The sequence below is a fragment of the Pseudophryne corroboree genome, chromosome 5 (assembly GCF_028390025.1).
Source record: "Pseudophryne corroboree isolate aPseCor3 chromosome 5, aPseCor3.hap2, whole genome shotgun sequence".
Taxonomy (NCBI): Eukaryota; Metazoa; Chordata; class Amphibia; order Anura; family Myobatrachidae; genus Pseudophryne; species Pseudophryne corroboree.
The window spans coordinates 255,760,716-255,785,486 of NC_086448.1; the positions used below are offsets into that span (position 1 = coordinate 255,760,716).

The window sequence follows — 24,771 nt, forward strand, 5'->3', positions numbered from 1 at the left end:
TACCTCCGTCTGTCGCCATGACAACGCGGCCCAGAGCAGCCACGTCCTCCCCGGCTGGGCAGCGTGATTGCGTATGCGGAAGTTTACGCGTCACTCCCGGCCGGTAACCATGGCAACCCTGTAAAGCCATGTACTTTGCATTACACACTGAAAAGTTTATATACAGCACGATGGCACCATTTCTGAGAGCCTGATCACATTATATTTAGCTATTAAAACACATATAAAGAAAACAGATCTTTATCATATATCGCCTATAGATGTGCTTAGTTATTCTTGGTGAAAATACCTTATTATAAAGAACTGAATCAACCTGGCAGTACCAATAATTCTTTCTATTACTGACAAACTTAGAAGCAAAAAAGAAAGGACTGAGGAGAACTTCAAAGGTGAATAGAAGAAGCAGCAAAACAAATTGAGTGAGGATATTAAAAACTTGATACCTAGTGATTGGAGATTACTAGAGACAGAGAGGGAGTTTGTATATGTCTATAATGGATTATTGTTAAAGAGATGCTGGATCCAAAATGATGTCAATTATTATATTAGATAATCATATTCAATTCCACTGCCTCATTGAGGCCATCTGGATGACAACGGTCCGGGAGTGAACGCCAGGCCCCTGTACTATTATAATCATGGGGGGGGGGGCAGGAAAGGAGGAAGATGCAGCAAGCTATTAGCAGCTGCTACCCCCAAACCCAGATTAAAGCATCTGGTATAATTACACAGTTTGGAAGCATAATAAATGCTGTCCTAACTGATCATGTGATATCAATCACATGACAAACATCGATCACATGACCTTCAATCTAACCTATGAAATAACTTTGGGAATGGTCTCCGTGACTACATTGTAGTAAACAAATCCCCTGAGTGGACCAATACATTCCATATTAAGAAATGAATAAATAAAAAGTACCTACTAGGATTTGAAACAAAAGTTTGATATTACCAATGGTTTCCATATATAAGTAGGTCTGTCTCCTATATATATTGTAGTAGTTTTAATCACTAGAAAGAGATATGTGTGTGATAAACCGGAAATGTGCATCCAGGTGCCAATTAAGCCACCATTTTGTCTAGGGTATATAAAGCCCAAACCCAGACATCACAGTACACCTTTGAAAAAGCTGCAAGGTTTATGCAGCGAAACGCGTCAGCCATTCACCCCTTGGAGCAGGACAATCTTTAATTGGATCCGAACCAGCCCTCATCATCTTCCAGCTCTCCAGAGGAGTCCTAGAGAGGCACCATCCAATCACCGCACTGCATGAGGTACTCATCATTTATGGGACACTCTATTTAATCCTCTAGCGGTATATGGAATTTTTATTGGACTCTCTAAATACCATCTAAAAGGGACTCTCCATAGTGGATTACAACTGGACATTTACATCACTTAAGGGCAATGCCTGGAACGGATCCTACAGAAAGCATATAATATATGTCCTGAACCAACACTCTGGGTAAACTCTATCCTTTCATGTATGCACATGGCATAACATTACTGCACAGAATATTGTTGTTTTTTAATGAGTTATTGTTTTTTAATAAATTGTCTTAAAATTTTACACATTTAGTGACTTACATTGTTCTTTGCTCTTGGAGCGCAGCCTTCCTCTCTCTTTTTTCAAAGTAAGAAACTACTAAACTTTTCAAAATAAGAACAAGATATGGAACAACCCATGGGAAGACATTTATCCACATAGAAACCATCCGCCAGGCGAAAACCCAAATAGCGAAAAAATTCTGGATCAATGGGCAACAGACGAAAAACTGACTATGTCGATTTTACTAATCAAAGCTCCTCTACCAAATGATCTAACCTTCGCCAACGCATCTTCGAAAGATTGATAAACTACCATGGTCAAGGCCTCCGGAATGGCATAATTAACTGAAGACCCCCTTGGATACGACAAATGCTGAATTAGTCTAAACTTTTCCGGAGTCTTCTTAGGAACAACACCCATCGGGGACAAAATCAAGTCCGACACTGGAGGCGAACTAAAAGGCCCTACAGTTCTTCCCAAAGAAACCTCTTTATCCACTTTTTGTTTCAAAATTTCTGGAAACTGCTCATCCGAGCGCAAATTTCGAACCACACCTGAAAAAACTTGACCCTCAATAGGCAGAGGGAAGCCCCTGGATAAACCCAACCTTAACAACTCAGCGCCTTCACTGTTTGGGTAATAGTCTAACCAATAGGACAATTTATCAAATCTCACTGGAGTAGGAGCCCTACTTAGTACCGGCAACCGCGGAGGTGCAGTTCTGATGTTTGTTGAAATACCCTCTACCACCTGAGGAACGCGTGCAGTCTCTAATGGGATGTGACCCCCCCCACACACAGCGGATACAAACATGCTGAAAACAACACCTCGACCCTAGGGTACATTGGGCATTATTAAACGCATAGCAACTACCTTGACTATTTCTCCCTGACGTCTAACTACTACTGGTACAACCATGTTTTTCACTAGCCGCTTCAGAACCTCCCATCTGTGGTTGTGTCACGTCTACAAAAATCTCAACATCTTTTTTACCAAAATCCATAACCGTTCTACCATGCTGTTTCCTACAAAACTCCTCATCATAAATCCTCCAAGCTAGCCCATGCCCTGATCTCGCTAATTCATGTAACAAATACATATTTCTCTATCGTCCTAAGTGGATGCTGGGGTTCCTGAAAGGACCATGGGGAATAGCGGCTCCGCAGGAGACAGGGCACAAAAGTAAAGCTTTTACAGGTCAGGTGGTGTGTACTGGCTCCTCCCCCCATGACCCTCCTCCAGACTCCAGTTAGATTTTTGTGCCCGGCCGAGAAGGGTGCAATTCTAGGTGGCTCTCATAAAGAGCTGCTTAGAGAGTTTAGCTTAGGTTTTTTATTTTACAGTGATTCCTGCTGGCAACAGGATCACTGCAACGAGGGACAGAGGGGAGAAGAAGTGAACTCACCTGCGTGCAGGATGGATTGGCTTCTTGGCTACTGGACATGAAGCTCCAGAGGGACGATCACAGGTACAGCCTGGATGGTCACCGGAGCCACGCCGCCGGCCCCCTCACAGATGCTGAAGCAAGAAGAGGTCCAGAATCGGCGGCTGAAGACTCCTGCAGTCTTCTTAAGGTAGCGCACAGCACTGCAGCTGTGCGCCATTTTCCTCTCAGCACACTTCACACGGCAGTCACTGAGGGTGCAGGGCGCTGGGGGGGGGGCGCCCTGGGAGGCAAATGAAAACCTTTAAAAAGGCTAAAAATACCTCACATATAGCCCCAGAGGCTATATGGAGATATTTACCCCTGCCTAAATGTACTAAATAGCGGGAGACGAGCCCGCCGAAAAAGGGGCGGGGCCTATCTCCTCAGCACACGGCGCCATTTTCTGTCACAGCTCCGCTGGTCAGGAAGGCTCCCAGGTCTCTCCCCTGCACTGCACTACAGAAACAGGGTATAACAGAGAGGGGGGGCAAAATAAATGGCAATATATTAATATAAAAGCAGCTATAAGGGAGCACTTAATCATAAGGCTATCCCTGTCATATATAGCGCTTTTTGGTGTGTGCTGGCAGACTCTCCCTCTGTCTCCCCAAAGGGCTAGTGGGTCCTGTCTTCGTATAGAGCATTCCCTGTGTGTCTGCTGTGTGTCGGTACGTGTGTGTCGACATGTATGAGGACGTTATTGGTGTGGAGGCGGAGCAATTGCCAAATATGAGGATGTCACCTCCTAGGGGGTCGACACCAGAATGGATGCCTTTATTTGTGGAATTACGGGATAGCGTCAACTCGCTTAAGCAGTCGTTTGCCGACATGAGGCGGCCGGACACTCAATTAGTGCCTGTCCAGGCGCCTCAAACACCGTCAGGGGCTGTAAAACGCCCCTTGCCTCAGTCGGTCGACACAGACCCAGACACAGGCACTGATTCCGGTGGTGAAGGTGACGAATCAACCGTATTTTCCAGTAGGGCCACACGTTATATGATTTTGGCAAAAAAGGAGATGTTACATTTAGCTGATACTACAGGTACCACTAAACAGGGTATTATGTGGGGTGTGAAAAAACTACCAGTAGTTTTTACCGAATCAGAAGAATTAAATGACGTGTGTGATGAAGCGTGGGGTGCCCCGATAAAAAACTGCTAATTTCAAAGAAGTTATTGGCTTTATACCCTTTCCCGCCAGAGGTTAGGGAGCGCTGGGAAACACCTCCTAGGGTGGACAAAGCGCTAACACGCTTATCAAAACAAGTGGCGTTACCCTCTCCTGAGACGGCCGCACTTAAAGATCCATCAGATAGGAGGATGGAAAATATCCAAAAAGGTATATACACACATGCAGGTGTTATACTACGACCAGCTATTGCGACTGCCTGGATGTGCAGTGCTGGGGTAGTTTGGTCAGAGTCCCTGATCGAAAATATTGATACCCTGGACAGGGACAATATTTTACTGTCGTTAGAACAAATAAAGGATGCATTTCTTTATATGCGTGATGCACAGAGAGATATCTGCACACTGGCATCACGGGTAAGTGCTATGTCCATTTCGGCCAGAAGAGCTTTATGGACACGACAGTGGACAGGCGATGCGTAGAGGAGTTATTTGGGGTCGGTCTATCGGATTTGGTGGCCACGGCTACGGCCGGGAAATCCACCTTTCTACCTCAAGTCACTCCCCAACAGAAAAAGGCACCGACCTTTCAACCGCAGCCCTTTCGTTCCTTTAAAAATAAGAGAGCAAAGGGCTATTCATATCTGCCACGAGGCAGAGGACGAGGGAAGAGACAGCAACAGGCAGCTCCTTCCCAGGAACCGAAGCCCTCCCCGGCTTCTACAAAAGCCTCAGCATGACGCTGGGGCTTCGCAAGCGGACTCGGGGGCGGTAGGCGGTCGTCTCAAGAATTACAGCGCGCAGTGGGCTCACTCGCAGGTAAATCCCTGGATCCTGCAGATAATATCTCAGGGGTACAGGTTGAAATTAGAGACAGAGCCACCTCGCCGTTTCCTGAAGTCTGCTTTACCAACGTCCCCCTCAGAAAGGGAGACGGTTTTGGAAGCCATTCACAAGCTGTATTCTCAGCAGGTGATAGTCAAGGTACCTCTTCTACAACAAGGGAAGGGGTATTATTCCACTCTTTTTGTGGTACCGAAGCCGGATGGCTCGGTAAGGCCTATTCTAAATCTGAAGTCCTTGAACCTGTACATAAAGAAGTTCAAGTTCAAGATGGAGTCACTCAGAGCAGTGATAGCGAACCTGGAAGAAGGGGACTTTATGGTATCCTTGGACATCAAGGATGCGTATCTCCACGTTCCAATTACCCCTCACACCAGGGGTGCCTCAGGTTCGTTGTACAAAACTGTCACTATCAGTTTCAGACGCTGCCGTTTGGTTTGTCCACGGCACCTCGGGTCTTTACAAAGGTAATGGCCGAGATAATATTTCTTCTTCGAAGAAAAGGCGTATTAATTATCCCATACTTGGACGATCTCCTAATAAGGGCAAGGTCCAGAGAACAGCTAGAGATGGGTTTAGCACTATCTCAAGAGGTGCTAAAGCAGCACGGATGGATTCTGAATATTCCAAAATCCCAATTAATGCCGACAACTCGTCTGCTGTTCCTGGGGATGATTCTGGACACAGTTCAGAAAAAGGTTTTTCTTCCCGAAGAAAAAGCCAAGGAGTTATCTGACCTGGTCAGGAACCTCCTAAAACCAGGAAAGGTGTCTGTACATCAATGCACAAGAGTCCTGGGAAAAAATGGTAGCTTCTTACGAAGCAATCCCTTTCGGCAGATTCCATGCAAAGGGATCTGTTGGACAAATGGTCAGGGTCGCATCTTCAGATGCACCTGCGGATAACCCTGTCGCCGAGGACAAGGGTATCCCTTCTGTGGTGGTTGCAGGAGGCTCATCTATTGGAGGGCCGCAGATTCGGCATGCAGGATTGGATCCTGGTGACCACGGATGCCAGCCTGAGAGGCTGGGGAGCAGTCACACAGGGAAGAAATTTCCAGGGAGTGTGGTCGAGCCTGAAAAAGTCTCTTCACATAAGCATTCTGGAACTAAGAGCAATCTACAATGCTCTAAGCCAGGCGGAACCTCTGCTTCAAGGAAGACCGGTGTTGATCCAGTCGGACAACATCACGGCAGTCGCCCATGTAAACAGACAGGGCGGCACAAGAAGCAGGAGGGCAATGGCAGAAGCTGCCAGGATCCTTCGCTGGGCGGAGAATCACGTGATAGCACTGTCAGCAGTATTCATCCCGGGCGTGGACAACTGGGAAGCAGACTTCCTCAGCAGACACGACCTTCACCCGGGAGAGTGGGGACTTCATCCAGAAGTTTTCCACATGCTATTAAACCGTTGGGTAAAACCAATGGTGGACATGATGGCGTCTCGCCTCAACAAAACACTGGACAGGTATTGCGCCAGGTCAAGAGATCCGCAGGCAATAGCTGTGGACGCGCTGGTAACACCTTGGGTGTACCAGTCGGTATATGTGTTTCCTCCTCTGCCTCTCATACCAAAGGTATTGAGGATTATACGGCAAAGAGGAGTAAGACTAGTGGCTCCGGATTGGCCAAGAAGGACTTGGTACCCGGAACTTCAAGAGATGGTCACGGACGATCCGTGGCCTCTACTTCTGAGAAGGGACCTGCTTCAGCAGGGTCCTTGTCTTTTTCAAGACTTACCGCGGCTGCGTTTGACGGCATGGCGTTTGAATGCCAGATCCTAAAAGGAAAAGGCATTCCAGAAGAAGTCATTCCTACCTTGATAAAGGCAAGAAAGGAAGTCACCGCGAAGCATTATCGCCGTATTTGGCGAAAATATGTTGCGTGGTGCGAGCAGCGGAGTGCTCCGATGGAGGAATTTCAACTGGGTCGTTTTCCTACATTTCCTGCAATCAGGATTGTCTATGGGTCTCAAATTGGGATCTATTAAGGTTCAAATTTCGGCCCTATCAATATTCTTCCAAAAAGAATTGGCCTCAGTCCCTGAGGTCCAGATTTTTATCAAAGGAGTACTGCATATACAGCCTCCTGTGGTGCCTAAGGTGGCACCGTGGGATCTAAATGTAGTTTTAGATTTCCTCAAATCCAATTGGTTTGAACACTAAAGAATGTGGATTTGAAATATCTCACATGGAAAGTGACTATGTTACTGGCCCTGGCTTCGGCCGGGAGAGTATCTGAACTGGCGGCTTTGTTTTATAAAAGCCCTTATTTAATTTTCCATTCGACATAGGGCAGAGCTGCGGACGCGTCCGCATTTTCTCCCTAAGGTGGTATCAGCGTTTCACCTGAACCAGCCTATTGTAGTGCCTGCGGCTACAGACGACTTGAAGGACTCCAAGTTGTTGGACGTTGTCAGAGCCTTAAAAAATATACATTTAAAGGACGGCTGGAGTCAGAAAATCTGACTCGCTGTTTATACTGTATGCACCCAACAAGTTGGGTGCACCTGCTTCTAAGCAGTCGATTGCTCGTTGGATTTGTAACAAAATTCAACTTGTACATTCTGTGGCAGGCCTGCCACAGCCTAAATCTGTTAAGGCCCATTCCGCAAGGAAGGTGGGCTCATCTTGGGCGGCTGCCCGAGGGGTCTCGGCATTACAACTCTGCCGAGCAGCTACGTGGTCAGGGGAGAACACGTTTGTAAATTTTTACAAATTTGATACCCTGGCAAAGGAGGACCTGGAGTTCTCTCATTCGGTGCTGCAGAGTCATCCGCACTCTCCCGCCCGTTTGGGAGCCTTGGTATAATCCCCATGGTCCTTTCAGGAACCCCAGCATCCACTTAGGACGATAGAGAAAATAAGAATTTACTTACCGATAATTCTATTTCTCGGAGTCCGTAGTGGATGCTGGGCGCCCATCCCAAGTGCGGATTATCTGCAATACTTGTACATAGTTATTGTTAACTAATTCGGGTTATTGTTTAGGAAGCCATCTTTCAGAGGCTCCTCTGTTATCATACTGTTAACTGGGTTTAGATCACAAGTTGTACGGTGTGATTGGTGTGGCTGGTATGAGTCTTACCCGGGATTCAAAATCCTCCCTTATTGTGTACGCTCGTCCGGGCACAGTACCTAACTGGAGTCTGGAGGAGGGTCATGGGGGGAGGAGCCAGTACACACCACCTGACCTGTAAAAGCTTTACTTTTGTGCCCTGTCTCCTGCGGAGCCGCTATTCCCCATGGTCCTTTCAGGAACCCCAGCATCCACTACGGACTCCGAGAAATAGAATTATCGGTAAGTAAATTCTTATTATTTGATTACGTTCAAAAGCTCCTGTGGTCTAGTCTCTAAATAAGCTGCAAAGACCAACAACTTTTTTCCAATTTAAATATAATTTATATGCCTCCTCACCTATACCCGATTTCTTTTTGGCTGCAGCAAACACCTTCTTAGCTTTGCTCGTTAACGAAAACATGTTAACATACCTGCCCTCGTGTATGTGATCCTTAATTCTGGTCCGGACCCTCCTCCGAGGACATGCTAGAACTGTTGTGTTTGTGCTTACTTTTATGTTTTCTCTTATGCTGGGTACACACTGGCAGATATATTGGCCAATCAGTTGGTTGTCCAATATATCTTTTGCTGATCTGCAGGTGTGTACAAGCAATATGTCTGTGAAAGATGTCTTTCACAGATATATTGCATCTGCTGTGCGACACAGCAGATGACCAATATATCTGCAGATATATTAGTGCATCTTTCAGTGTGTATGAACAATCTCCATCTGCATATTGTCAAAGTCAGAAAAATATCTCTATGCACACTACCATATTTGCACCTCACACAGGTCCGTGCTGCGCATGCGTACGCTCTCCCGTACGTGCGCATACTCACAGTCGCGGGCACCCGCAGGCACATGGTATGCGTATTTACGGTAGAGTTTATGCGATCGTAGCGTGCGACTCAATCATTACATATTTTCACTAATAATGTATTTTGTAGATCATGGTCCCTTTGATAGATTCTGAAAGTTTGGTTAATATAGAATGTTCATGAACAGAGAAATCCCTCTTTGTTTGATACGAAGGGTCAGACAGGAGTAATACAGTGGTGTTTAGTATCCATCGGAAGAATATTTAATTAGAAATATTCCGGTGTTGGTTAGAAGCAGATCAATCGCTCGTGCGAATAGTTATGGACATAAGAAGTTTATGAACATTTACTTTATTTGCACTTTATTACCCATGCGGCGGGAAACCCAGTTTCCCTCCCACCTGAGCAGTTGGAAATAGTCACAGCCCACCTGTATGAATCAACCTATGACCTTTTGTTATAATGCGAAGCCGAATTCCTATGTCCAATGAACAATGAGATTGTAGGGACCATTGAATTGTATTGTGTGTGGGGCATAAATAGGCAGGCCGACCGTATCCAGGTCACTCTCTTCAACGGTTCTCATTGCTGATAATCGGGAGCTGGATATCGAGGCGCATGCGATCGTTTCCCCTTGTGCGTAAGTTTTCTCCGTAATCATATTGTCTTACTGTGAGCCATCTCTCTCTCTCTCTACTCTTTCTCTCGTATTTTCCCTTTGTTGTATTGTATTGTATTTCCTGTGTAGTTATCTGGTTAGTTGGTTTATGTTATATTGTAGTGTATCATTTGTACTGTGATTCCTTTTGCAAGTATAATAGTTATAATACATATAATAGGTTTTGGACCCTAAGCCCAGGTATCTGTGTATTCTTTATAGGGTTAAGTATTCTCTGAGCGTCGATGACGCTCAAGCAGCTTTGTAGTTAATCAGGTTACACCAGGTTGCACTTACACTCTGTCTCTACACTAAGGTATACTGTGTATCTCATTGTTAAAGGTATAGATATAAATGTTTTAACGTTGTAAGCGTCTGCACCGCTGGTGATCTCCTCGTGGTCCCGAGCGTACGCTACGCTATAGCGAATCATCACGTTAGTCGGCAGCCAATAGCGTGCCTGCCTGTGATCACTGGGCCGTAAGCGAACGTGACGCTTGAGCGTCTCGACTACGGTTGAGCGATCGCTACACAACTTGCGTACCCTTACGGTACTTCTTACGTAGATAGCGTACAGTGTTCTTAGACCTCTTAAAGTGTTTTATATACGATAAATATTTAGCTTTATCAATTGGCGGCTCGCCCGTCCTTCACATATCTGCACTAGGTAGATCAGCAGACATTATCCCTCAGCAAAGGGCGGGAGGTTGTATCCCTCGTAGTGCTGACAGGATAAGCGTCTGCTTCGCTTAGGTAAAGAGTGCTGAAGGAATCCGGGAACCGGAGGTAAGAACAAAACGCTAGTGCCTTTTAAAACTGTTTATTTTTCTGTTTTGCGTACACACGCACGCACACATATATATTTCTGCATTTCTTTTTTCTTTTTCATTTTCGTATATCACTCTCCTGTCTGCCAGTTTTATAGTCGATAGAAGTGCTAAAAGAGATTTGCCGTTATTTCATAGTTTAAGAGTAAAGGTAATATAGTTAAAAGATAGACAAAACACACAGTTTTGCCTGGGAGATAAGGCGAAGTCAGTGTGTTGTGTGGTAGATGATCAAGGATCATCTACATTGATAAAAGTATAAATTGTGTTACGGTGGATCTTTGCTTTGCGTATACGTGTCTCTAACAAAGACTTGCGTACGCAATCCAAAGGCCGACGCACGCAGCGTACGTTACGCAACGGAGCGTCCGGTTACGCCCACGTAGCTCAAGTCACGATAAGTTGATTTTTAACGCAAAGCGATAACGCAAAGCGATAAATAACGCGAGGCGAGAAATAACGCAAGTCTATTTTTGGGTGTCCGAAATTTAATTAACAGATCCTGCTCCTAATTGGTAACACACCTGATCTAAAGAAAAATTTCTGCGCAGAAATAGAAATAGAAACAAAAGTGTACATGTGATGAGTGAGTGTTTTTACAATTTTTAAAGGTTGAACCACAAGAAAAGTCGAGTACTCGTGAGGTACATGCGTGTAAGTGACGTGCACGGTGGCTAGGAGGCATCTCTGGTTAAATATACAATTTTGAGCATTAGAGTATAGCAGACCAGGAGGTCATAACAGACCAGGAGGTCCAGGTACAGCCGACAAGGAAGTCCGCTATACAGTTCACAGGCACAACACCGAAAAGGGTTGGTGCAACACCCATATAGGCCATATAAGCTCTGGCTGAAGGAATTCGCAGTCGTAAGTTTCGATTCCATTGGTCTTTCCGTACATAAGCTTAGTTGTTTGTGTACTGAACGACTGGACCGCACGTAATTGTGTACATTAGTTAGTAATCTGACCTAATACCATTAGAGTAAAGGGGTCACAAACGCTATTTGTACACTCTAACGTGATTTGTGTAATTTTTTTATTTTAAGGGAAGTTTGCTGCTCACTCAGGAACTATCCAGCAACCAATAGTTACTGGAAAGAGTAAGTGTTCTTCGGATAACCCTCGCAGGTTCCAGTAAATAGAGGTTCAGGTCGCAGGGGCCCTAGGTCGAGTACGCCAGCACCATATCGGTGTGATCAGGTCGTATTGGTCGGCGTGGGCGAGTGAGTGGGGTACTCGGTAAACCGCCACCGTCAGCCTATTGTAAACATTTGGTTTTGCGTAAGGGTTGGCTAAATAAAGCAACACTTTCGAACTATGGGGGCCACTTGTTCAGGTAGGGGGCGATCAACCTCGGTTCGGGTTGATTCAGTGGTCCGACCAATTGGGTCGGCCAGGTATATAATGTGTGAGAAATATGGAAGTCACACAGAAACTTTATGTGATGAATGGGAGAGAATGACTGTACATGACGGGGAGAAATTCCCAAGAGTAGGGAGCTTCAGCTCAGAAGTGTTACAAAATTTAAGGAGGAGGATATGTCTCATAAAATCAACAAAGAGACGAATCCAGCATTATGATTATTTACAGTTGTGGCAACAGGAAGGTGAGATACAGAGAGGTTTGGCTCAGGCGGCGGGATCTGGCTCTTACAGAAAACTGATTGCCACGGCCCCACCGCCACCATACATATCAGGAGAGAAGTTGATTGCGGAGAAAGACGCACTAAGGTGTAACACAAAATCACTTAGTAACTGTGTAAATGTTAATGATAATGTTAACCCATTAACCCATGCAAGTATTAACCCGTGCAAGTTGTACCCTGTTTTGAACTTTCCTCAGGAGTGTGATCAAGAGGACGAATCGGCAACGATTTCAGCGCTCTCTCTAGCAGCCACCATAGCAGAGACCACAGTAGGCACAGCTCCACCCACGAGATTAGTAAAGGCCCCTAGCGGAGGGATAGGTGAGGTCGTATCAACTGGTAAGTACGGCACCATGCATTATGCTGAGACTATTTCACCACAGCCTGTAGAATCTACACAGAATGAGGTTGTTAGAATTACACCTGTTAGAGTAATAGCAGTGCCAAATGGGAAAACAGACACATCAGGAGCCACTCCCATTAGGAACATTGCCATGTACACCCCATTTTCCCGAATGGAATTAAGGACCATAGTGTCTGAATTTCCTGACCCTAGAAAAGACTTAGTTGCCAGTCAAAAATACATCAGAGACTTAGGTAACACTGCAGAGCCCAACAATAAAGACTGGCAGATATTGCTGAGAGCATGTTTACCCTCAAATGTCGACGCAACTCAATTTTTAGCTGATTGCGGACTAGATCATGATGTACCTCTTACAGATGTGTACAACCAAGATAATGTGAAAAGAATAAACTTGCAGCTAAAAGAGTATTTCCCAGCAGTAGCTAAATGGAATAAGATATTCTCCATTAAACAGAAGGAGTCAGAGACAGCTGCAGAGTATTTTCACAGAGCATTATTAGAAATGGCAAAATACACAGGCATAGAGGACATTAAAACAGACACAAACCATCGGGAAGTAGCAGTATCGGTACTGATGGATGGTTTAAAAGAGTCATTGAAGACTAGGGTACAGACCACACAACCATGTTGGCGAGGTCTGTCTGTGGCTACTTTGAGAGAGGCTGCTATTGATCACGATAGAAACATCACCAGACACAGGGAACAACAAGGTGATAAATTAATGTCAGTAAGTATACAGGCTCTGACCACAAGGCAGCCTTTGTTTGTATCACCAAATCCTGTGGGTAAGTCAAGTATGGTTACTTGTTATTCTTGTCACAAACAGGGACACATGGCACGAGATTGTAGAGTAAAGAATCCACGAAACTCATACCAACCCCCTAGACAACGACACGACACACGACATTGGGATCGGGGTCCACAGAAACGGAGTTATGAGCCACATACAGGGGAAACAAAAAGATATCCCCCGAACAGAGACTGGCATGCCTCTGGTAGTTCCCAGCTAACTCCCTCACAAGTAGTTGCTGCCAGCGGGATTCAGGAAGGTCACCATACCCAATAGGGGTGTGGCCATACCTGTAATCTGCAGCCAGTAAAATTAATTGCCAACCTTGGAAGTGAACCCGAGATCGCAATTAATGTAGCTGGTAAAACTTTAAACTTTCTTGTAGACACAGGGGCGGCCAAGTCAGTGATAAATTCGACAGTGGGCATGAGAACCACTGGTAGGACAATTCCAGCCATGGGAGTAACAGGAGTAGTCCAGCACTACCCTGTTAGCAAACCAGCCGAGATTACAATAGGGCCTTTGCATACCAAGCATTCCTTTTTGCTGGCTGCATCGGCACCAACTAATCTCCTGGGAAGAGACTTACTGTGTAAAATGGGGTGCGTCATTTATTGTACTCCTGAAGGTGTATTCTTGGACATACCTGAGAAACACGCTCAGGAAGTGCGAGACATGTTAGACTCCCCATCAAAATTAATGTCACATACCATTATGACAAATAGGAATCCATCCCAAATAGAAGAGATGACATCTCAGATACCAGAGTCACTTTGGACTAAAGACGGACAAGACACTGGATTAATGGCAAACGTAGCTCCAGTAGTTGTACAAGTAAAAGATGGTAGGATAGCTCCAAAAATCCCACAGTACCCTCTGAAGCCAGAGGTGGAGTTAGGAGTTTACCCAGTAATAGAGCGCTTGCTACAACAGGGCATTCTGGTAAGAACGTCCAGCACTGCCAATAGTCCCATCTTCCCTGTTAAAAAGAGTGGGGGGAGGGGTTACAGACTAGTGCAGGATCTAAGGGGGATTAACAAAATAGTTGAGAGTCAGTTCCCCGTAGTGCCAAATCCAGCTGTCATCCTAATGCAAATCCCTCCCACTGCCAAATTTTTCACTGTTATTGACCTCTGCTCCGCTTTCTTTTCGGTACCTCTGCACCCTGACAGCCAATATTTGTTTGCATTTACATACAGAGGAGTCCAATACACGTGGACTCGATTACCCCAAGGTTTCATAGACAGTCCAAGTATATTTTCTCAGGCTTTGCATGATTGTTTACAGTCTTTCCAACCAGACAGTGGATCAGTATTGATACAGTATGTGGACGATTTACTACTGTGTTCAGATTCACTGGAAGCATCTCTGAAGGATACGAAACAGCTCCTGTTTCATCTTTCAGACACAGGACACAAGGTGTCCAAAGACAAGTTACAATTATGCCAAACTAAGGTAAAATATTTGGGACACTGTCTAACACAAGGACTGAGACACCTGACCGCTGATAGAATCCAAGCAATTAGAGACATGACTCTGCCACAAACCCAGCAACAGATCAGAACGTTTTTAGGAATGTGTGGGTATTGCCGTAATTGGATCCCAGGGTTTTCCATTTTGGCGTTACCTTTGCAGGAAATGGTCTCCTCAAACAAACCTGATAGGATTTCGCATACAGACGAGTCCGAAACAGCATTTGAGAGACTCAAACAGTGCCTAACGCAGGCACCAGCACTAGGTATGCCAGACTATGGGAAACCCTTTGAACTATACGGAACAGAAAGTGCTGGTTGCGCGGCAGGTGTACTAACCCAAAAACACGGTGATGCCAGCAGGCCAGTTGCATACTACAGCGCTCAGCTAGACACGGTAGCGCGATCCCTCCCCACATGCTTGCGAAGCGTTGCTGCGATAGCATTGCTAGTGACAAAAAGCGAAGACGTCGTGCTAGGCCACAACCTCACAATCCATACGCCACATGCAGTATCAGCCTTATTGAATTCTGCCCAAACCAGACACGTCTCATCAGCGAGGTTTACAAGATGGGAATTGGCACTAATGGCCCCCGTAAACATCACCATAAGGAGATGCAGTGCATTAAATCCTGCAACGTATCTCCCAGGTGTGCCTGGTCAGGCACAAAGGGTGGAAGGTGAGAGTGATGGGGAAGGAGGATTTAATACAAAGGAAGATACACATGATTGTATGGAATATTTGACCCAAAATTTTACCGCAAGGCCTGACATCAGTGACAACCCACTGGAAGATGCAGAACTCACGTTCTACACGGACGGTAGTTGTCATAGACAGTCAGACTCGGGAGACTTGTGTACTGGATACGCAGTCGTAGATGACCAAGGCACCATAGAAGCGGAACCGCTAGGCCCACCTCACTCAGCCCAGGTTGCTGAACTGGTCGCCCTAACCAGAGCATGTGAATTGGCTAAGGGCAAATCAGCCAATATCTACACCGATTCTAGATACGCATTCGGGGTAGTCCATGATTTCGGAGCCCTATGGCGTCTCAGAAATTTCATGACGGCCGCTGGTACACCGGTAGCGCATGCAGCTCACATAAAAAGGCTTCTAACAGCGATACAGGAACCCGACAGAGTGGCTGTTATCAAATGTAAAGCACACACATATAGCCAAGACCCGGTATCACTTGGTAACAGCCGAGCAGACGAAGCTGCTAAGTTAGCAGCTGCTACCCCCATACAGACAGACACCACACAATTGATGGTATTTAATACCATTAACACACAGAAGTTGTGTGAAATGCAAAATTTGTGTTCCACACAGGAAAAGGCAGTCTGGAAGGCAAAGGGATGTGGCCAGGAGTCCTCAGGACTCTGGACGGATGGACATGGTAAACCAGTGGCCCCCAGAGCTTATCTTCCATGTCTGGCTGAAGCAGCTCACGGGCTGACTCATCTAGGCAAGGAAGGGATGTGCAAATTGGTGAGAGCATATTGGTGCGCCCCAGGATTCTCCTCATGCGAGTAAAAGAGCAATGTCATGCCTTACCTGTTTGAGAAAGAATATTGGAAAGGCAATACCTACAGAACCATCCCATATCCCACCTGCCGGCGGCCCTTTCCAGGTAATACAAATTGACTTTATACAATTACCCCCTTGTCGGAATTTGAAATATGTACTTGTTTGTATAGATGTTTTCTCAAATTGGGTCGAAGCATTTCCTGCGGCTACAAATACCGCTATGTTTACTGCTAAGAAAATTGTGCAGGAATTTGTATGTAGATATGGTATCCCTAGAATAATCGAAAGTGATAGGGGTACCCATTTTACAGGTGATGTCTTTCAAGGAATGTGTAAGTTGATGGGAATTGATAGCAAGCTGCATACTCCGTACCGTCCACAGGCGAGTGCGAAGGTCGAAAGAGTGAACAGCACTATTAAAAATAAATTGAGTAAAGTGATGGCAGAGACAGGATTGACATGGCCAGAAGCTTTACCCATTGTACTGTACAGCATCAGAACCACTCCCAGGTCCCCTCTTAATCTGTCCCCTTTTGAAATCTTGTTTGGTCGACAACCGCATGTCATGATTAACCCTCAGGATGATTTGAAATGTAACAATGAAGTGACTGTAAAGTACTTGATTAACATGAGTAAACAGTTAAGGAATCAAAATGATAATCTGAAGTTGGTGATTCCTTATCTACCTGATAGTAATTGTCATGACATTGAACCTGGGGATTATGTAATGATACGGAATTTTCTACGCTCAGGTTGCCTTATTGACAGATGGGAAGGACCATACCAGGTCTTATTGACTAGCACTACAGCATTGAAGGTTGCTGAGAGAGAGACTTGGGTCCATTCATCCCACTGCAAGAAGGTTGCTGATCCAGAGAAGTCCCGTGATAAGGAACAGACGGTAGAGGTTGTATCACTGGAGTGTCTGTTCCAGGAGGACTGAGGCGGCACCTGAGCCTTGAAGACCGAGAGCTGTTGTCGACTCCCCACTCCCTTTTATTGTTTTCCTCCACTTCCCATCCCCTCTCCCTCAAATTTCTTTTTCCTCCTTCTCATTCTTCTCCGTTTCCTCCTATAAGATGGACTTGCCCCAAGAGACTGTGATCCGGATTTTCCTGTTGACCATGATGTTGACCAGAGCAGTCTGTTCCGGCGAGAGTACCATGGAGGTCGATAGAGGTTCTGGAATGGGTTCTGATGATAAAGATGGAGGCGTAGTTTTCCAAGATCAACCTAACCAACAAGCAAAGGCGAGTATCAGAAAACGATCCGATAGCATTGACCATAGAAGGAATTGTGACGGATTGTTAGCTGAGGAAAACTGTATCTGTAGGCTCTGTAACAATGTCATTGAAGATGGGTGCATTAAGAAATGCCAATCCAGTTTTAATATCCATATGGACCGGCATCCATTGAGTGACTATCACTCCTTAGTGGGTAATGTGTTAAACAAAACAGATTGTTGGGTATGCTCTCAAGTACCTCAAGGTCATAGCAAATCAGGGCTAGTACCATTTCCTTTAACGATAGGGGAGGTACTTGAGTTAAATGGTGGGAGACCGGTGGACAGGAGGTTTAATATCTCCAGCCCTCCTAGTTTGAAGCTCCACCAATACCATGTGGATAGGTCCCTATTATGTTTCAACATCTCCAATCCCAGAAAGCCGGGAAATTGGGAAGTGTCATGGAGTAACCACACCATGACCTTTTCGCATAGAGCAGATAGAATGCCCACAGATACAGAGCTTGTACGCCACATAGCCAGTAGAGGAAAATCTTTCCGGTATAGGTACACCTTAGGAAATAGGATTACGAGAGTTGGAGAAGTATCACCAGGATACTGTGCACATATCGTACAACCTGATACGTGTATTAAGCAGATGGAAGAATTAGGGTTAGGAGATTTCACCTGGAAGGTGTGTAATATGGTTATGTCCTTCTCCGTCCCATATGTTCTCCCCGATGATGCATATTTCATATGCGGGAGAAAGGCGTACAAGTGGCTTGCCCCAAACTCTGAAGGATTGTGTTATATTGGAAAAGTATTGCCTGAAGTGATGACTGTAACACATGACAAAATGAAGGACATACATCGTGGTGCCCAAGCTCCTTATACTCACACCCACTACGAGCACGTTGTTAAAAGACACCTGATAGAGAAGACAGAGCATCCGGCCTCTGATCTGATAAGTGAATCCACCGGGATTCAATTCTTAATCGCGTTAGATTTCACCCGCACCGCTAGAGGAGTGCTAAATTATAAATACATATCGGCGCTCGCAAATTTGTTAGATAATATCACTGAAATGTATGATGACACGTTTAGATATACTGGAAGGGAACTTCAAGCTTATAAAACAGAACTGGTGCAGCATAGAAAGGTTCTTAATTACCTCACAGCAGTGACAGGCGGATATTGTGTTACATTGGCAACACAGTACGGCGTGAAATGTTGCACGTATATCACGAATAGCACCGAGAATCCGGTCGAGGTCATAGACCAAAAGATGGACGATATTCTTCAATTGAAGTGGGAATTTCGCCGAAAACACAATCTCACTCTTGCTGCTGTAGGTAATGAGCTGACTGGTTGGGTGTCATGGTTGAACCCGCGAAATTGGTTCTCCGGTTTGGGAGACTGGGCTCAAGGAGTCATAATGGATGTTGGAAAGTTTCTCCTATGTATCTTAGGTGTTGTCATATCAATTGGCTTGATATTTAGATGCGGTCAGGCTTTAATGAAGTGCAAACATCGTACCAGGGTAATGAGTTTGAGGAGTGAAGAAACTGTAATTAACCTGGATTTGATTTATGACCCAATGATAGAAATAATGATGTAATGAAAATGCGATTATACGGTCCGTTTCTTTCACCTGTTTTTCTGCTTTTCTCCAAGATAAAAAGACCCCCTTGGACGAGGAAGTTGACGAGACGCTATACAGACAACGGATAGACCAAAGAAGAAGTTTTGACCACTTGAGATATGGACATTTGATGAACTTTGCCATGGATCCCCAGTTTCCCTAGAATTCTTAAACTTACGCTAGCCCAACATTTTTTGTAAATCTAATGGCATTGACAAAGCTTTTTGCTCACACCTAATGGGCAACACAGCGCAAAGAAGACGACTTTCAACTGATACCGAACAAAACTTCAACCGACAGATGTACATTAACCTGACATAGAATACCACCGCATTTACCGTAATTATGTCTTTTCTTCATTTCTACAACCCTCAGGTAATGACACACATAGTATAGGGAATACAGGCACAGATATCAGCAATCACATATTCCCCCATTCATGTATCATCAACTAAAATGTGCTCCCCATTTTGTTCAAATCCGAAAAGAGCTCGGTAAAGTTTGACAGCCCATCCACAGACCCGTACCACGGGATAAGAAGGAATTCAAATGTATACTTCGCAATACCTCGAAGCTTGATTTACAACACGTACGGCACGATGATACATGACCCCCCAAACACGGATTCATACACACATGCTTCTGCTATCTCACTAGGTCATACCCTCTTCACACCTACTCCTCTCTCCTCCCTTACCCAACCATGGAAATGAATTAACCCCTAACATATATTTTTCTCCTTTTGAAATGTTTTCAGGAAGTGGCAGTTATTATTGACTGCCAAAGGGTGGACTGTCAAAGTCAGAAAAATATCTCTATGCACACTACCATATTTGCACCTCACACAGGTCCGTGCTGCGCATGCGTACGCTCTCCCGTACGTGCGCATACTCACAGTCGCGGGCACATGGTATGCGTATTTACGGTAGAGTTTATGCGATCGTAGCGTGCGACTCAATCATTACATATTTTCACTAATAATGTATTTTGTAGATCATGGTCCCTTTGATAGATTCTGAAAGTTTGGTTAATATAGAATGTTCATGAACAGAGAAATCCCTCTTTGTTTGATACGAAGGGTCAGACAGGAGTAATACAGTGGTGTTTAGTATCCATCGGAAGAATATTTAATTAGAAATATTCCGGTGTTGGTTTGAAGCAGATCAATCGCTCGTGCGAATAGTTATGGACATAAGAAGTTTATGAACATTTACTTTATTTGCACTTTATTACCCATGCGGCGGGAAACCCAGTTTCCCTCCCACCTGAGCAGTTGGAAATAGTCACAGCCCACCTGTATGAATCAACCTATGACCTTTTGTTATAATGCGAAGCCGAATTCCTATGTCCAATGAACAATGAGATTGTAGGGACCATTGAATTGTATTGTGTGTGGGGCATAAATAGGCAGGCCGACCGTATCCAGGTCACTCTCTTCAACGGTTCTCATTGCTGATAATCGGGAGCTGGATATCGAGGCGCATGCGATCGTTTCCCCTTGTGCGTAAGTTTTCTCCGTAATCATATTGTCTTACTGTGAGCCATCTCTCTCTCTCTCTACTCTTTCTCTCGTATTTTCCCTTTGTTGTATTGTATTGTATTTCCTGTGTAGTTATCTGGTTAGTTGGTTTATGTTATATTGTAGTGTATCATTTGTACTGTGATTCCTTTTGCAAGTATAATAGTTATAATACATATAATAGGTTTTGGACCCTAAGCCCAGGTATCTGTGTATTCTTTATAGGGTTAAGTATTCTCTGAGCGTCGATGACGCTCAAGCAGCTTTGTAGTTAATCAGGTTACACCAGGTTGCACTTACACTCTGTCTCTACACTAAGGTATACTGTGTATCTCATTGTTAAAGGTATAGATATAAAGGTTTTAACGTTGTAAGCGTCTGCACCGCTGGTGATCTCCTCGTGGTCCCGAGCGTACGCTACGCTATAGCGAATCATCACGTTAGTCGGCAGCCAATAGCGTGCCTGCCTGTGATCACTGGGCCGTAAGCGAACGTGACGCTTGAGCGTCTCGACTACGGTTGAGCGATCGCTACACAACTTGCGTACCCTTACGGTACTTCTTACGTAGATAGCGTACAGTGTTCTTAGACCTCTTAAAGTGTTTTATATACGATAAATATTTAGCTTTATCAATATATAGCTGCAGATCGATTGAACAGCAGATATATCTTTAAGATATATTGGTGCATCTTTCTGTGTGTATGAACAACCACCATCTGCAGATATATCTGCAGATCGATTGAACAGCAGATATATCTGCCAGTGTGTACCCAGCTTTACAACCACTGCAGTCACTATCTCCCGAATCTGAGGACCCCGAGGAAGATCTGGATGAACCACTCTCCTTCCTGCGCCTACGCTTACGCGTCTCTGCAGCTTTCTGGTTGCATGCTTTCTCTGTAACCATTGACTTTTTAACAGAGCTAGCTTTAGCACCCTCTTGACGTGCTTCAGTGTCAAATAGACTCACCATCACTCCTTCCGCCATCATCCTGAGTGGACTCGACCACAGCTGCCGACTCTCCTGAGTCCTCCTGTAGCTCGGGAACAATCAAAGACTCTGCAGGAGAAATGCAAGGTGACACATCCACTAGACACTCATCAAGTATCTTCTGACCATCCCTTTCCCCGCGTGCTGCCCCGCGTGAACCAGCAGCTGCTGCTTCCCTTAAACCTGGAGGACCTCTGCCCCCTAGAAACTCACCTCTGCATGACCGGCTGCAAGAACGGGGACAAGTGCTGATGTCATTGAGGTGCATATGGACGCCACCTCAGACGAATTCCAGCCAGCACCTTTGCGCCCCCCAGCCTGCCAACCGCACCCTGAACACGCCGCATCTGCTTATGACCGCCCAGGGACTGTGAGCCTCACACTCAGGTTCAGAGGCTCAACTCTCCACTGTGTGCCAGCATTAGCACGGCCTCATGTAACCACGTGCTGACCAACTCCTTTTGCACCTCCATTGCAACCCCACAGACTGGCCCCTTACCTACTACCAACTCCATTGGATGCTCCCAATCCTTGCACCGTTAAATCTTTACGTGTTCCCCGAGCTTCCCCTCCAGACTGCTCACCTCTAGAAAGTATGGGCCTGCCACCTGCAAGTGCGACCGCGACAAACCTCCGGGACATGTAATCCTGAGGTAACACCTCTTGATGCTAACGCACCACGCATCACCCCACTCCGTGACTCAGCCAAAGCGCCAATACTACGAGACATTGCACTGTCCGGTAGTGCCTCCACAGCAGTGCCACCAACTCCGCTATGTCTGCCACCAGAGCGTGTCACAGACGTGCTGGTCACCCAACCTCTGCATGACGCAGCTCTACCTGCCACCAAAGCTCTCTCCGGAGGTCGAGCCCGACCCCTGGCGGTATTCCTACCACCCACATTAGATGCACCCCGCTATTTTCCCTGCACTGTACTACCTTGCGGTGCAGGCACCCATTCCGCCTCTTTCCATAAATCGGAGAGGGGGACCCACAGCACGGCTGGGCCTCGGCATTTTAAGGTAAAGAATAGGTTAGATAAAAGAAAGATTAGAGAAAAAAGGAGGGAAGAAATTAGAGAATAGTAAAGTATGAAAGGAAATTGAAAAGAAAATACAATAAATTCACAATTATAAGCAGTTCAGTATAACATAAACATAAAGTACTTCACTGTTCAATTTTTCCTGAGGAAAAGAGGGAGAACTTAATCCTCGCCTCATAAATGCTAAGCCCCTCCCATCGCCTGATTCATCAGCCAGTCCATAGGTCAAGCTGTTACCATAGTAGCCCTATACCAGTCCCTGCTGCTTCATGAATTTTATGTCACTATGGACATATGAAATGTCCTACGTTCTCTTGAGTCTGAATCTGTATACAAAGTGCTATGATGCAGCGGCAAAAATTTTCTCCACTCCAAGTTCTGTTGTGCTTCATGTACTGAGTCAGACTCAGTCGCACACAGATATATGTGTAACATATAAAATTAGTGCAGTCTCATGAAGGGGTTTTGTTGCATCTGTGTCAGACGCACCTTTGAATGAAAGACCTGGCTTACTCACGTGAGGCGTCTTGGGCTGCATAGCGTATTGAGTATAGATATATGAGGACACATCTGTATGTGTATTTTTTGTTTTAATTTCACATGTAAACTGTCACTCTTATTGCTTGCCCAGACATAACCACTCTCTGAATATGGTAACCTTATACAAAACAGTGAGAGGAAACGTGGTGAACATATTTAGCTAAGCATAAATGCTTTATCTAATTGAGGTATTTTTTCAGCTGAATAATAGCATGCATTGCATACATTTAAACTGAGTAAACTTTAACACAGTTTCATATACTTCGGCCCTCATTCCGAGTTGTTCGCTCGTTATTTTCCTTCGCATCGGTGCGATTTTCTGCTAACTGCGCATGCGCAATGTTCGCACTGCGGCTGCGTCAAGTAAATTTGCTAAGAAGTTTGGTATTTTACTCACGGCATTACAAGGTTTTTTCATCGTTCTGGTGATCGGAGTGTGATTGACAGGAAGTGGGTGTTTCTGGGCGGAAACTGGCCGTTTTATTGGGTGTGTGTGAAAAAATGCTGCCGTTTCTGGGAAAAACGCGGGAGTGGCTGGAGAAACGGGGGAGTGTCTGGGCAAACGCTGGGTGTGTTTGTGACGTCAAACCAGGAACGACAAGCACTGAACTGATCGCACTGGAAGAGTAAGCCTCGAGCTACTCAGAAACTGCACAGAAAAATCTTTTCGCAATATTGTGAATACTTCGTTCGCAATTCTGCTAAGCTAAGATATACTCCCAGAGGGCGGCGGCTTAGCGTGTGCAATGCTGCGAAAAGCGGCTAGCGAGCGAACAACTCGGAATGAGGGCCTTGATTTCTAGATATGATAACATATGCCCAGATTAACAATTTTGGATTGTCTCTTTAGGACACGATACGAAACAACGATGGCTTAGAAGATCACACCAGTGATGATGACTGTATTATTGATGGTGTGCAATTTAAGAGTGAAGAATCCATTGAAGCAATAACACAGAATTTAAAGCAAATAGATTGTATAATGTCTAAATTTACTAGTCAATTTTAATTAGAAGTATTGGGCTGTTAAGGAGTAACACAAAGCAAACATGCTTGAAATTTTTGTTTTGTTTTGATTGCTCTATATTAATTTAACAGATTAGGTTAAAAGGTTGGTTAACTTGTAAATTTTGGAATAATTAGTGATTAGTGGCAGTGTTTATTTAATTAGTGATTAGTGGCAGTGTTTATTTTTTCTTGTTTAATTAGGCTATTGTGCATATGTTTATACAATTGAGCTTTTTGCATTTATTAAAGATTATAATAAACACTGTTTAAATTTAATATGTGGGTGTATTTGTTATTTAAGCATCATACTACTCTTTCTCTGACGTCCTAAGTGGATGCTGGGACTCCGTAAGGACCATGGGGAATAGCGGCGACGAAGCGCTTTGCGAAACGTACGTAGGACGGCACCGGCTGGGCGTCCTACATGTCTATCTTAAATGTCTAACTAAAAATTGATTCTAAAATCTGTGCTCATCGGTGCATATCAGTAAATTACATACGGGATGGCACACGCGCTTTAATCATTAGCGCTCTGTGCAGTATAACATAGTGTGTATGTGTGACCCCGGCGGCACCCTTACATTAGATACTTTGAAAAGCCAATATTAAAATCTATGCCTTTATGTGCACGCCAGCAAATCACATATGGGATGGTACACACGCTGTAATCATCAGCGCTCTGTACCGTACTACAC

The 24,771-nt window shown here is 45.0% G+C and overlaps 1 protein-coding gene across 4 annotated transcripts in view; it reads left to right on the forward strand.

The window, feature by feature from the left end:
- The window catches only part of ZCWPW2 (zinc finger CW-type and PWWP domain containing 2), a 534,661-nt gene extending 510,309 nt beyond the window's left edge, over nucleotides 1–24,352 (forward strand). For all 4 annotated transcript variants that reach the window (XM_063924865.1, XM_063924864.1, XM_063924867.1 and 1 more), the window contains one exon: nucleotides 23,919–24,352. In XM_063924865.1, coding sequence (XP_063780935.1) covers nucleotides 23,919–24,077 — 159 coding nt within the window. In that variant the 3' untranslated portion in view covers nucleotides 24,078–24,352. The remainder of the gene's footprint in view (nucleotides 1–23,918) is intronic.
- The last annotated feature ends 419 nt before the right edge of the window (nucleotides 24,353–24,771 follow it).